Source organism: Lethenteron reissneri, chromosome 54 (genome assembly GCF_015708825.2).
Source record: "Lethenteron reissneri isolate LAM-NWPU_2019-01 chromosome 54, ASM1570882v1, whole genome shotgun sequence".
Lineage (NCBI taxonomy): Eukaryota > Metazoa > Chordata > Hyperoartia > Petromyzontiformes > Petromyzontidae > Lethenteron > Lethenteron reissneri.
The window spans coordinates 6912205-6927625 of record NC_083832.1 but is presented as its reverse complement, the minus strand read 5'-3'; the positions used below and the strand labels follow the sequence as shown (position 1 = coordinate 6927625).

General features: G+C 50.9%; 1 protein-coding gene across 3 annotated transcripts in view; it reads right to left on the bottom strand.

Annotated features, from left to right (window-relative positions):
- Positions 1 to 15421, bottom strand: part of CCDC66 (coiled-coil domain containing 66) — a 36319-nt gene that overhangs the window by 6302 nt on the left and 14596 nt on the right. For all 3 annotated transcript variants that reach the window (XM_061573942.1, XM_061573943.1, XM_061573941.1), the window contains exons 9-18: positions 14833 to 15021; positions 13163 to 13294; positions 10452 to 10645; positions 9744 to 9828; positions 8452 to 8613; positions 7820 to 7964; positions 7043 to 7177; positions 1460 to 1778; positions 442 to 703; positions 234 to 301 (exon numbers count right to left, since the gene is read on the bottom strand). In XM_061573942.1, coding sequence (XP_061429926.1) covers positions 234 to 301; positions 442 to 703; positions 1460 to 1778; positions 7043 to 7177; positions 7820 to 7964; positions 8452 to 8613; positions 9744 to 9828; positions 10452 to 10645; positions 13163 to 13294; positions 14833 to 15021 — 1691 coding nt within the window. The remainder of the gene's footprint in view (positions 1 to 233; positions 302 to 441; positions 704 to 1459; positions 1779 to 7042; positions 7178 to 7819; positions 7965 to 8451; positions 8614 to 9743; positions 9829 to 10451; positions 10646 to 13162; positions 13295 to 14832; positions 15022 to 15421) is intronic.

Here is a 15421-nt window from a genome sequence, read left to right as displayed (position 1 = left end):
GCCCGCCCTCACAGTTGAGCATATTTGCGGAATACACCACGCCGCCGTTGACCCTGGCCATTGACCGAGCAACCCAACATTCCTACCAGCTCCCTCCGCAGGAATGTGTTTTAAATACTGTAATATCGAGACTTCATTTACAGATTATACATATGAAATATTCCTGTCACTGTGCAAATTGTGACGAGAGAAGTCTGTGTCAAATAATTTAGTTTCGTAGCAATTCAAAGTACCTGTTTGAAAACTCGACATTGCTTTGTTGAGTTCTCTGGGTTGCATTGTTGTGTTCCGTCAATGGTTTCTGTAAGAAAAACATGTTTAGCTAAGCAAATTACACTTAAGTTTACACAAAATAATGATGGAAAGGAGGCGTCTTGTCCGATAATTATTTGTTTACATTGTACAAGTATTACATTTGCTGGAAAAAACACACTCGCTCGCCTTTTTCTGCACATCCCTTGTCTGGTGTCCCGTCTTGTCCGCGAGTGACGGCAGTGCCCGCGAGGCCCTCTGCTTGTGTGCGGCCTCCCCGGCGTCTTCCTGGCGGGCGGCGTCGCTGGCGGGGGCCTGTCCCTTGCTCACGACGTTCCTGTTGACCATCGCCAACAGCTGCTCCTGCCTCCTCTGCTTGCGCGCCTCCCGCTCAATCTCCCTTTTCCTCAGAGCCTTGGGGTACTTATCAGAGGCTCGGGTTGCGCCGCCTCTGCTCGGGAGACACAACCAGCGCGTCTTCTCAGGCTCACAGCAAAGGTGCTCGCTAAGGTGTTGAACTGCTCGGGAAATGTTACGGTAATCGTTGCCAGCAACCGTCACCAGCAATGCATCAACCATTTTCGACTCTTGTGAGTTGGCAGCCTACGAAATCTTATAAACAGTCACCTGATTTTTTTTTATTAATTTTAATTTAAATTTTTTACCTACGTGACTTTACCGAAAAAACCTAAGAATATGAATCATTGCAGTCACGAAAGCTTCAAATCTAGAATTAACAGTGACCTGGTCACGCAGCACAATGGCGTTACAAGATAAGCTTTTTTTACGGGAAAAACAATCAGTAGGCTTTCTCTTTCATCACCTCTGATAAGCACTGTTGGCTACGTACGGTGCGAAAGAAGTTCAACATTTTGGCTAGCCATCGAACAAAGATGGTCACCACATCACGCGCTTTCAGATGCGCTTCTGTGGCCGTCTGGAACGCTCTTTCTTCCGATATTAGGAAGCCACTGGAGCTATGCAGTTGGAAATCTACATTGAAAACTAATTTCTTTCAAACTGCTTGTTGTCTTTAGTTTGTTGTCCTTCCCCCGGCACCTCCGATTAGCACGGTTGACTATGAACGGTGCGAAAGAAGTTCAACATACATACCTACGTACGCACCTAACCTTTAACCTCATCACACGTGATCGACTGCAATTCCAGTAACCCGCCGAAGAAAACAGTGAAGGTAATCGTTACTGACCCCGCTGGATTAACGCACCCCACAACAGGTTTGGTGGTCATGTTCCACGCCGGCTTCGGTTCAGCGTCATCTCTCGGGCTCTTGCGTTTGGGGGCATCGCTCTGGCCCGGCATCTTGGAAGACGGCTCCTCCTCGTGGTGGCCGCTCTGCTTGTCCGCTCCCTTTCCTCCGGGCCTCTCCCTGTCGATGCGACTCCTGCACGTGACTCCGGTGTTGCTGTACTCTGCGGGGATGTGCGGCGTGGCGGGAGGGCGCGTGGAGTCCGCAAAGACGCGGCCCGTTCCGTCGCCGCCCCTTGCCGATCTTCCGGTGTCCGCATCTTTAAAGCAACCAGCCAAAGGTAAGAAAAGTAAATATTTATATTTATTACAAAACTCTGGGCAACAAACGTGAAAAAGGGTGTTCCTTTTCGATTTAAAGCTTTCGTGACTGCAGGGATTCATCTTCTTGGTTCTTTCGGTAAAGTCACGTAGAAGGGAAGTAATAAAATAATTGTGAGAATTATATTATTTTATTATGTTTTATTATTTTATTATTTTATTACTTCCCTTTTAAGTGACTTTACCGAAAGAACCAAGAAGAAGGGTGTTCCTATATGAGGTGCAAGCTGCAAGTTCACGTAGTAGACAGCAGAGGGCAGGGCAGCAATCCATTGCTGTACAATTTGGGCGTGCCAAGAAATAATTAAGAAATAATTAAATACTGCGCACGCTTCAAGTTGAAACACATTCTTGCATTGCGGGCAACTACTACCTAACCATACCAGTCAGTCTGGAAACCCAACATCCCTGCTATAGGAAGGTGGAATCGTGGGGATATTGTGATCAAAGGGGACCAATTACTGAAAAGGGGTGGGGGTCAAATTAAAGACACGTTCACATTGCAACTCCACTGTCAGAAACAAATGCACAACAATGTTATATGATTACAACATTAGTAGATTACAGCAACAAATCAACAAAATGTATTATACAGCACCAGGCCACCAGCCATTAGTATAAATAACAACACAAATAAAACACACTTCTAAAACATTGCATCTTTTGTTTATGGCATCTTAAATTGTTTAAAATTCACTTGCAGCTACCTGGGTTCACACCCAGGATCTCTGCGGTTCCAGCCCAGCGCTCAGGCATCCGAGTCAGCTGGTGATTTAAGATAAATGAATAATTCTACTAATTATCAAAGAACATTTAATGAAACATTTCAAGGAATCTTTTCAAAATGCCAATCCATCCCTTTTTCAGCCGTAAAATGAAGATAATTACTTGCTCAAGCCACTGATGGTGGAAGAGCCTCCGCCGGAGGGGGCTGCAGAGAGCCCTTCTCAGGAGTATTTTGCCTACTCTTCCAGGCTGGCCAGATATCTTGGACGAGGGAGTGCCCACAAACACACACACACAGCCTGCCGATCGACTCTCGTGTACAAATGTATACCGCTGGGTGGACAGAGGAAGAAGGGGAGTTTAAGAAACATGCCGATAATTTCAACTGCCACGTCGAGAGAGGCCCCAGGGCAGCCCCTGGACTGTAAGCCCGGTGTGCGAACTATTACACCGACACAGGCGTACCTTCATCGATATGTAGTGTGTCCAACTGAGCCGTAGACGTTGCTCCTTTTAGAGGCTACACTTTAATTTGTAACGCCGTAACACAAAGAGGTAATTGCCCCTTGACCAGACTACACCCTAGGGTGGTGACCACTCAGCTAACTACACTATTACAGAGGAGTTACTGCTACGAAGGGTCGGGTCTCCGACCACGTGGTCCCTCGTAGGACGAAGCGCTTCCAGCTTGAGACGTAGAGCTTCCAGCTTCCAGATGTTGAGCTTCCAGCTTGTAGAATGCAGCGACCCCAGTCCCTCTCAGGGACCCGCCTTATATCCCCCCACGGTCGGGGCCGCTCCGCCCTCGGCCCCGCCCGCCTTCTTGAACATTCTCGTTTCCTCTCGATCCTTCTCAAGAGCTCTCTCCGGACACATAATCACCCACTAGCCCCCCCCCCCCACCTGGGGCACCCTGTGTGGACATTCTGGATCACGTGTCTACGGGGTCAACCAGACTGCCACGGCCCGGGGCAACCCTGCCCCTGGGTTGATACTCACCCCCTCCCCCTCGGGGGAGCCCCCACCACACGCTGTACGTGGTGCCTGCACTGTCCCCGTGCTCGCCAAGCCCCGCTAGGGCTGGTGCGAAACACAGCCACCCACACGGTGCTGTCCACACTAGGGCTGGTGTTACACACAGCCACCCACACGGTGCTGTCCACGCTAGAGCTGGTGTTACACACAGCCACCCACACGGTGCTGTCCACACTAGGGCTGGTGTTACACACAGCCACCCACACGGTGCTGTCCACACTAGGGCTGGTGCTACACACAGCCACCCACACGGTGCTGTCCACACTAGGGCTGGTGTTACACACAGCCACACACACGGTGCTGTCCACGCTAGGGCTGGTGTTACACACAGCCACCCACACGGTGCTGTCCACGCTAGGGCTGGTGTTACACACAGCCACCCACACGGTGCTGTCCACACTAGGGCTGGTGTTACACACAGCCACCCACACGGTGCTGTCCACGCTAGGGCTGGTGTTACACACAGCCACCCACACGGTGCTGTCCACACTAGGGCTGTGTCACACACAGCCACACACACGGTGCTGTCCACACTAGGGCTGGTGTTACACACAGCCACCCACACGGTGCTGTCCACACTAGGGCTGGTGTTACACACAGCCACCCACACGGTGCTGTCCACACTAGGGCTGGTGTTACACACAGCCACCCACACGGTGCTGTCCACGCTAGGGCTGGTGTTACACACAGCCACCCACACGGTGCTGTCCACACTAGGGCTGGTGTTACACACAGCCACCCACACGGTGCTGTCCACGCTAGAGCTGGTGTTACACACAGCCACCCACACGGTGCTGTCCACACTAGGGCTGGTGTTACACACAGCCACCCACACGGTGCTGTCCACGCTAGAGCTGGTGTTACACACAGCCACCCACACGGCGCTGTCCACGCTAGAGCTGGTGTTACACACAGCCACCCACACGGTGCTGTCCACACTAGGGCTGGTGTTACACACAGCCACCCACACGGTGCTGTCCACGCTAGGGCTGGTGTTACACACAGCCACCCACACGGTGCTGTCCACACTAGGGCTGGTGTTACACACAGCCACCCACACGGCGCTGTCCACGCTAGAGCTGGTGTTACACACAGCCACCCACACGGTGCTGTCCACACTAGGGCTGGTGTTACACACAGCCACCCACACGGTGCTGTCCACGCTAGGGCTGGTGTTACACACAGCCACCCACACGGTGCTGTCCACACTAGGGCTGGTGTTACACACAGCCACCCACACGGCGCTGTCCACGGTAGAGCTGGTGCTACACACAGCCACCCACACGGTGCTGTCCACACTAGGGCTGGTGTTACACACAGCCACCCACACGGTGCTGTCCCCACTAGGGCTGGTGTTACACACAGCCACCCACACGGTGCTGTCCACACTAGGGCTGGTGTTACACACAGCCACCCACACGGTGCTGTCCACGCTAGGGCTGGTGCGAAACACAGCCACCCACAGGGTGCTGTCCCCCCTAGGGCTGTGCCACACACAGCCACCCACACGGTGCTGTCCCCGCTAGGGCTGGTATTACACACAGCCACCCACACGGTGCTGTCCACGCTAGGGCTGGTGTTACACACAGCCACCCACACGGTGCTGTCCACGCTAGGGCTGGTGCGAAACACAGCCACCCACAGGGTGCTGTCCCCCCTAGGGCTGTGCCACACACAGCCACCCACACGGGGCTGTCCACACTAGGGCTGGTGTTACACACAGCCACCCACACGGTGCTGTCCACACTAGGGCTGGTGTTACACACAGCCACCCACACGGTGCTGTCCACACTAGGGCTGGTGTTACACACAGCCACCCACAGGGTGCTGTCCCCCCTAGGGCTGTGCCACACACAGCCACCCACACGGGGCTGTCCACACTAGGGCTGGTGTTACACACAGCCACCCACACGGTGCTGTCCACACTAGGGCTGGTGTTACACACAGCCACCCACACGGTGCTGTCCACGCTAGGGCTGGTGTTACACACAGCCACCCACACGGTGCTGTCCACGCTAGGGCTGGTGTTACACACAGCCACCCACACGGTGCTGTCCCCACTAGGGCTGGTGTTACACACAGCCACCCACACGGTGCTGTCCCCCCTAGGGCTGTGCCACACACAGCCACCCACACGGTGCTGTCCACGCTAGAGCTGGTGCTACACACAGCCACCCACACGGTGCTGTCCACGCTAGAGCTGGTGCTACACACAGCCTCCCACACGGTGCTGTCCACACTAGGGCTGGTGTTACACACAGCCACCCACACGGTGCTGTCCCCGCTAGGGCTGGTGTTACACACAGCCACCCACACGGTGCTGTCCACACTAGGGCTGGTGTTACACACAGCCACCCACACGGCGCTGTCCACACTAGGGCTGGTGTTACACACAGCCACCCACACGGTGCTGTCCACGCTAGGGCTGGTGTTACACACAGCCACCCACACGGTGCTGTCCACGCTAGGGCTGGTGCTACACACAGTCACCCACACGGTGCTGTCCCCGCTAGGGATGGTACTACACGCAGTCACCCACACGGCGCTGTCCCCGCTAGGGCTGTGTCACACGCAGTCACCCACACGGCGCTGTCCCCGCTAGGGCTGGTGTTACACACAGCCACCCACACGGCGCTGTCCCCGCTAGGGCTGGTGTTACACACAGCCACCCACACGGCGCTGTCCACGCTAGGGCTGGTGTTACACACAGCCACCCACACGGCGCTGTCCACGCTAGGGCTGGTGTTACACACAGCCACCCACACGGCGCTGTCCACGCTAGGGCTGGTGTTACACACAGCCACCCACACGGCGCTGTCCACGCTAGGGCTGGTGTTACACACAGCCACCCACACGGTGCTGTCCACACTAGGGCTGGTGCTACACACAGCCACACACACGGTGCTGTCCCCCCTAGGGCTGTGCCACACACAGCCACCCACACGGTGCTGTCCCCCCTAGGGCTGTGCCACACACAGCCACACACACGGTGCTGTCCCCCCTAGGGCTGTGCCACACACAGCCACACACACGGTGCTGTCTCCGCTAGGGCTGGTGTTACACACAGCCACCCACCCGGTGCTGTCCCCGCTAGGGCTGGTGTTACACACAGCCACCCACACGGTGCTGTCCCCGCTAGGGCTGGTGTTACACACAGCCACCCACACGGCGCTGTCCACACTAGGGCTGGTGTTACACACAGCCACCCACACGGTGCTGTCCACACTAGGGCTGGTGCGAAACACAGCCACCCACACGGTGCTGTCCACGCTAGGGCTGTGTTACACACAGCTACCCACACGGCGCTGTCCACGATGTAGGAACATCGAACGGCACGGCCCTTCCGAGCCGGCACCATACAGTGACATCCCCGATGTCACTGCAGATATACACAGCACAGCTTTCCAGACTACAAGCACGTTAAGTAATAATCTGGTCAAACCTGTCTGCACAGCCATGTCCTTCATGGACGACTCTGGTTCGTGGACACGCAGAGTTGAGCGGGAGTGACCATCCCTCTGCCGAACCGTTTCTTCCTCCACGGCCACGTAAACTGGGCCGTCACGAGTCGGCATCCCTTGAAATTGAGAGTAAAGCAAGGGTTATATGTCGACTATGAGTGTTCAAATGAATGATATAAAATACAAGGTGTATTTGGCAACTTAAAATTAAGCATATAAATAAATTTTACTATAAAATGTACGTTAAAGAAACATTAAGCTGTGTACATACGATACATGTATGCTATTTTTATGGTGGGCGTTAACTTGTGTTCACATTACAGAATTATTCTGGTAATATGGAGGTTGATGTTCAATTCAGGAAATTTTAAGACAATATTAAATTACTTTCTGCATTTTATTGATTTCTTGGATTTTTTTAAAGATGCTTATGCAGCTTCAAGTGAAATGTCATATCTAATTGTTCAAGTCAGTTGTGAGAATTGTTCTTCAACTTACTGGTGAGCTGAAACAATAAATAACTGGCCGAAAGAATACATAATCGGCGAGTTAAACGCCTATATTGTTTTTTGGCTACGTTTGGTGTTGGAGTATTTTAAACGACACAAATTTGGCAAGAGCAATGTTACCTTAACCCAAAAATCTATTATGGATCATCAACATGAAATGATTTGTCTTGTGCCCTCCTCTGGCCAGTGTTCGTTTGCTCTGGCGTGTGCTCCTTTCTTTAATTAACATACCAATATTCAACCACTGACCTTCCCTGCTGCGACGGAGGTTGGAGACGTCATGCCCTTTGCGAGCCAGCTCCCTCATTCTCTGCTCCTGCTTATCACGGAGGGCCTCCTCCTGAGCCCTCTGAACACTCTGGTACAGGTTCTCCGTCTTCCTGGTCCGATTCTCCTGCACGGGAAAAACAGGAGGCCCACAAATGAGTAAGGCCCAGACATGCTTTACGTTTGTATGTATGTTGAACTTCTTTCGCACCGTACGTAGCCAACCGTGCTAATCTGAGGTGGGGAGTAAGGACAATAACATTTCCAACACACCGGTGTTCAGTATTAGTAACGAATTGGCATGTTCTGTCCACGAGACAAAACCTGACTAACGGCGGTGTCGGGTGGTGCCGGTTTTAATGACACATTTACATTTACACGATTTAACCCAAAAACGTAAATTGTGGATATTGGTCACGAAAGCATACATGTTAGGCTGTGATCATCCGGCAACAGAATCAACGCTTTAGAGCCAATCGGCATTTGTTCATATACCATGTGCATATTCAGGGCCTAGAAAACTCAACAACACCAAGGCTGTTAAAGTCATTCACTGAAACACAAATGCAGCGCGTATTTTTCATTCTTCGCCAAAGTGTGAAAAATCGCCGCACCTCTTTTTGCCGCAGCTTGGCTTGCTCCTCCTTAAACTGGTTGTTAAGGCGATGACGTTCCTCGGCGATCCTCCTCTCCGCCTCCTCCTCCTCGTACCTCCGTCGCTCGTCCTCCAGGAGCTTCTGACGACGTCGTTCCTCCACCTGGCTGGCTATCGCTTTCTGAAAACAACGCGCGACGTTGCACGCTCAACTGCAGTAACCAATTTAACAACAACAACAGGTTAACGGGCTCTCCGACTGTGCCTTTGACCACGTGCTGTTCGACATGTCCACACATCATACAACCCGAAAACACATCACAGAGCTATGCAGCACAAACTGTGAATCTGTGAAAACATACACTTTAAATGCCCCTTCATATCATGTGTCATTTCATTGAAGTGGTTAATTGTGATCGCTGCTTAATATTAAGTTGTCCTTTTAATTTCTTATTTATTGTTTATTTCCTAACCAGCAAGGAGTAGTGGTGCAGTGGTTAGCATATTGCATGAAGAACCCGGAGACCTCGGTATGATACCTGGCCATGGCTGACTCCAGCGGTGAGTGATATCAGAACGAGTCCTGGGCGCTCCCTTTCACCAACTCGCAGCAACCAGGGTGCCGAATTATGATCAGACAAACCTCAAGACTGACAACACATGGGGCAGTCTTCATCGAGCAGTGGATTGAAAAGGGACTATACAGCTTACATTACTTTAAGCAACTTGTCACTGCTCCATCCCCACCCATTATATTCTAATCGCACGCATTTGTGCCCATCAGTACTATACATGTGTAGTGACTGACTTGGAGACACTAAGAGTAGGAGGCACTCTGTTTATTAACACGGCCTGACTATTAACACTTCGTAACTACGGTTCCCAGGCAGGACAGCTGGTAGACTGCCTGACTGGCGACGCCGAGACGGTGAAGACTCCAACAGCACCACGACGGGGACCCCACTCCACACGACAGCCCCGAGCTCCCCTACCGGGGCCCCTCTTATGTCAACGTGGCCTGGCTCCACCCCCGGTCACGCCCCCTTCTGGAACCTACTAGCGGGTTCTCGACGGGCCCTTTCCGTGACCCTTCCTCTAGATCCCTCTCTGGTCTATCACGTGGCCTGCTGTCAGTCAGGGCTGCTGTAAGCTGCAGATCCCATTCCCTGCCAGCAGGCAGCGCTATGCTGCCACGTGACAGATTCTATGTCACTATACATGGACCAAACATAAGAATAATACCATATTTTAAATAAGCAATATGTTGAGCTATTCGTGCAAGAATGTAAAAAAATAAATTGTGCCTAATACCTGATGCTCCAGCTGTTTTAGCCTTTGTCTTTCCCTCTCATCAATCTGAGCTGGATCCAGAAGGGCTGTCATTGTTCTCAAGTGGCTGAAAGTCAAAACAACAGTGAAAACCAAGGTGACAATAACTAAAAAAACAATCTGAATGTCATCTGCGGTTCACGTGTGTCTTGGACTCTGCGGGTTTCACACACTTGTTACGCACGTGTCGTTCAACAATTGGGGCTCCTTCCAAGGTGTAATAGCACAGTGGCCTTGTTATCCAGAGGTCGCCGGTTCCATTCGATCTTTTGGCGTGGCAGTTGAAACAATGGTTTTTCCCTCCACGTGCGTTTAAGAGTATTTTGCTGCTGTAAATTTCCAGGTGGTAAGCCACTTCGTTGAGCTATCATTTGTGGCCAGGTCACTTCCGAAAAAGAGCTGTATAGCTCAGTGTATCTTACCTGATCAAATAAAAATATATATTTTTTTAAATAAATCGGTGCACCACATTTTGTCGATTGGCAGGTGGCATGTGGTGGGGTCAAGTGTGTGTACTCCTACCTCACCCAAGTTGTCATGGCCAGTGTGGAAGTGTAGGCCAACTACCCTCTACAGCGACCTCCGAGTGAAGACCCTGCCGCCAGTAGTGGCTTGAGAATTGTAGGGCTCCACCTTTCACCCTTGAAGCACGATTAGCGTGGCTCCATCAATGTCGACGTTCTTATTTACCTGTTTCTCGGCGAAGGAAGCTTCGAAGCATCGGTCAAGGGCACATGAGGACTGTGGAGTGCATCCTGGGGATGAAATGTCCTCCCCGCATCGAGGCGGACCGAAGTTACCGCACCGTGGGTTTCAGCCTGCGCAACAGAGGGCTTCTGGCTGAACGAATCAAAGTGCGCCTCCCATTTTCCTTGATCCGCTTCCTGTGGATAAAGAAGGCATTCTGCATAAGCCCGCATGAGCTTGCATAAGCCACAATTAAGTGTACCAAATCGATTCCGTCCCTTAATCATCAAAGCGGGCATACATGTCCCAACGATAACACGGCAATGGCAAGTAACTTGAAAATGACATACAGCAAGGTGACATAACTCGCCAGAGGCAACTTTATGATGGGAGAGGGTAAAAAGAAGGATCAAGCGCTCCAAGAAATTAGAAAGTCAGAATTATATAAATTGCCCGCAGTTTTTGGCAAAAACACAACAGTCGTATGTCGTGTGCTATCAGCCCGATAGCAGTGCGCAATAACCCCAAGTTGTGGGTTTGCGCAAAACTACATATATTGAGACTCACGCAAAAACTATATGATAGGTACACACATTGTCCAGGTGGTAATGCTGATCTGTGCACCAGCACACCTGAGTTCCCATGTACAAGCAATCGGCTCAGGTGTCACAGTCACTGTGGGTGTACGGACACCCCCCCCAACATATTTAAATATGGCTAAGAGACACCCAAAACATCTTGGTCAAAAATCGTGGGTTTCTTCAGTCTGCATTTTCGTGATCCTTCAATTAGGATATGTAAATGCTGAACGTGCCGATGACAGAGGGATTAAACAAACAGAAGCGCATGCACAGTAGGCTCAGTACTGAGGCAGTCACCGGTAGATGAGCAGATCATAATGCAGTAGAACTCCTCTTATCTGTGACAAAGTGCGGGGGCAGAATTCCATCTGTAATCTGGCCAATGACCAGGAATCCCCCAACTCCCATACTATGGGTCTCTCCCCACATGGGATTGGGAAGCTCTCCGGCTGTTAGGAAGCTCATAATGACCATGTTAGTGCTCCGATTAAGCACACGTAAGCCCTAGGACAGGGTGTACTTGATGCCTATATTAGAGCACTGATTCAACACTACTAATAACCTATGTTAAAGCCTCGGGGTTGGGTGTCAGAGGATTCAGAAATGTCAAGTCAGCACCGGTGCGCTGAGATTATTATCGTGCTATACCATGGAAAGATTGCACAATATGGCGATTGCACAGCCAGAATGACAATTGATTAGGACCACGTGATGCAGGGCAACATCACATGGGAGTAAAATGTTGGGCGTCGTGCTGAGCAACGCGCGGTACAACGTGGAAACACATCGGAGAGCTACACAGTACAACCGCAAAAACCTAAGCGGTCATCAAGCTAGAATTTAGGGTAATGCTAGATTTCTTGCAGCGTATGAAGTGGATCGGTGGCTGAGATGATTAAAAGCACGTCAGAGCACAGAGTTGGCACTGCTAACATTTTTGAATAAAATCCATGCAACCAACCATGAATAAATCTGTTCATCAAGTGGTGGACTTAGGCTGGACATCAAAGGCAGAACTAAAAAAATAGTTGAAGTACATTTTGTTCACTTCATTCGGCATATATATCCAGCTGCGTGGACAATTTTTTTAAAATAATTATTTTGATAGCCACAAGACTCGCTCCTCCACAACAGGTCACATGAGAGAACGGGCAAATGAAGGGATCTCATAAGTAGCTCAGTGATGTCACCTCCATAGCCATACTCGAATGCACTGCTGTGGCATGACTGATAGAGAAACTGGAATATGATTTGGACAAAAACACAACAACATTTAAAATAAGCAATGTCTATAGCTCAAACGATGAACTCTGGAGAGTGTGAGAGTGTGTGTATTTTTTGTGTGGTAATGCAGCGATTAGCGCACTGCACTATGAAGCTGGTGACTCAAGTTAAATTCCCACTAATAACCAATAACAGTGTTGAATATTTGAACCAGGACCGGGCCTCCCCTATATTGACTCAGCCTCAAATGAGTACCTGGATGCGGTGTGCCAACATCAACATTGGGTAGACAAAGACGGCCGCGCATGGTACTAGCGACCCACCCCCTCATGTGCCGTGCCCGACTTAATAGACGCTCAGTAGCAGCACGTGCCCGAGTAGTCTGTTGGAGGCTATACGGGGGATCTTTGTGTGTCTGTAATAATACTCTTGGAGACGACTTGTTGAATCGGTCCTTTTATTTATTCCAGTTCACAAGTACTCCCCGCTGCTGGCAGGCAACGGGAAGTGGGCAGACAGACCACAAGAAACGCACCGCCACGTGGCACTCGGAGCCCCGCTCGCGCGTGGCCCCTCTCTTCCTTCGTTCTTCGTCTGACCACGTGTCGTTCATCTCTCCCCTTATTTAATGCCTGGGTCACGTGGTACGCTCCAGCCAATCCTTGGTAGCCTGCGCCGAATCTTCTAGATTCCCCATCAACTCCCGGGACCATGCCCCTGACTTGTCTTCCCATTGGCTGAGGCCAAGACCAGCAGAACCAATCACCCTAGCTGGCACCCCTTGATCACGCCAGGGCCATGCTCCCAGGCTCTCCCCCCATTGGCTGTAAAACAGGACCGGCAGAGCCGATCACCACGTGAGCCGGACATAGGCTCTTATTACATGTCTGTGTGGAGGAGAGTACTCACCCCCTTGAGCCAGATTTTCTCTTGCTGTCTGCGCATGCGCTGCTCTTCCCGCTGGTGCTCCAGCTCCTCTCGCCAGCGCTGCTGCTTCTCCCTATTGGAGGCGCTGAAAGGTTTATCCCTGGGGGCTGCCTCCTGTTAATCCCAAAGAGAGATGTTAAATATGATTTGGGTCTTTCGGTAAAGTCACGTAGATAGGTTCAAAGAAAATAACAAAAAAACTACGACGTTTCGATCGCAACACAAGCGGTCGTCATCGGATGTTAAATGCCTGTAATATATATTCACTAACGAAACGAATGCATTCACGTAGAGTACATGCAACACAATGCTGGTTAGATTTAGAGGCACTTAATAGCAAAAGCAAGCTGTAAAAAAAGCTGAAAGATGTATAAAAACAAGTACACACACTAATTAACGGAGTGGGTGAAACTGCGCCAATATGCAATGGTTGGCGCAGTTTCAGGCTGCGTTCCCACTTGTAAATGTGTTTCCCACGACACTCAATCATTATCTCTCTCTCTCTCTCGGAGCGTGAACGCAAAGTGTGTGCGTTAACACATTTTTAATAATTGTGTGGATTGGATCCATTCTCAGTGGTGAAAGCTTAATTAAGCAAGTCCTGGAATGCAAGGATGCTGGGACAGATGCCAAGAGACAAGAGAAGAAAAGTTCTGGCTGATGACGTGAAATTAAGCAGCAAAAGAAAGCCCAATATCAGACAGATTGTAGGGAGTTTGAGCAAAAGTCCCGGCCATTGGGCCGAGGGTTAAACAACAGAAGGTGGAATAGAACATGGACAAGTTACGGCCATTTTTGACACTCCACTGCTTCCTGAGGGCCTACCCACACCGTGCGGGTCATGGGAGTCATTTAACCATGCCTCGCCACCCTGGTCAGTGCAGGATGGTGAAGGCAGCAAGCATACACGTGGGAGCATATAAAAAATACAGTGCAACAATGGATTTTGCCTTACTGCTTTCTGCTGCCCATCACATAGCCCCGTGATATCTATGACAACCTGTTTGATAGACGCTGGTCACCTATCCAAGGACTTTGCACGCTCGATCCTGCTTAGTTTCCGATAATTTGGTAATATACTTTCATATTTATGCAAGGTATAAAGTATGTGTAATACAGGAACTCTCTCTCAGGTGTCGATCTCCGTTGTCCTTTATTGGATTCGTAGAATCTCGTTACCACGGCGTCCTCGCTCAGGCCCGCGTCTCTCCCGACGATCTCTCCACAGCCCCTCGGCTGCGCCGATATGCAGTCTCCCTGCTGCTCCGATATGCAGTCTCCCTGCTGCTCCGATATGCAGTCTACCTGCTGCCCCACCTTGCAGGCACACCGCTGCTCCGCTCTCAAGCTTTACTGCTGCCCCGTACACAGCTAGCCTCCTACAGCCGCTAGCTCTCTGCGTCTGACACCGATGGCTGACGGTGTCGACGTCTCCCACCGCGTGGCGACCGCGCCACTCTCTCCGTCCTGCCCAGCGTGGCCTGACTGGCCTCCTCCTGTTTCACTCCGTCTCAACTCCCCTTTCCCCTTCCGGTTCTCCCCCTAAATCCTCTCTCCCACGTGACCCTAACTCCACCCACTCCCCACGTGACCCAGACTCCGCCCCCCCTCAATCCTTGCTCGCATTACATATGCATCTTGAAAGTACTCACCCCAATGACAAAGGAAGAGCGAATTGCTGCGGGAAGGTCACTGGAAGCAAAGCTCTGTGTCTGCCCCATTGCCACGGAGTCCTGGGCAGTGTTCCTGCCACCACTTGCTGTCCCCTGGGCGGATGTTGCAGGCACTGTCAAGTAGCCAGATTCTGGCTGATGTGCTGGAAGGTTCAAAGTGGCCTGCAGCTGCAGACACAGGCGGATAAAAAGTACGAAAAAGATTCTCATTTTTTATTGGCCCAAGGGTGGCCAGACTACAGCACGGCAATTGGAATTGTCCTACGAGTTGCTGAGCCATTTAAGCACCGTAAAAATGCACATCCTGATCCTGAAATGAAATGTATAATTATCTTTATAATCACAAGCTAGCCCGTCAATAGCAATAACAAGTCAAGTTTGAACTTTGCAATTAAAGCATACATTTGCTCTTTCAAAAAATTATGATTACTACCAACATCCAACCGGATGGCACAATGTCAGAACGAGCGGCTCGCAATCCGAAGGTTGCGAGTTCAATTCCTGATTGGGCTGGACTCATCCCATGATCCATGCAGGGTCGATAAAATGAGTGCTACTTTGTGGGGAA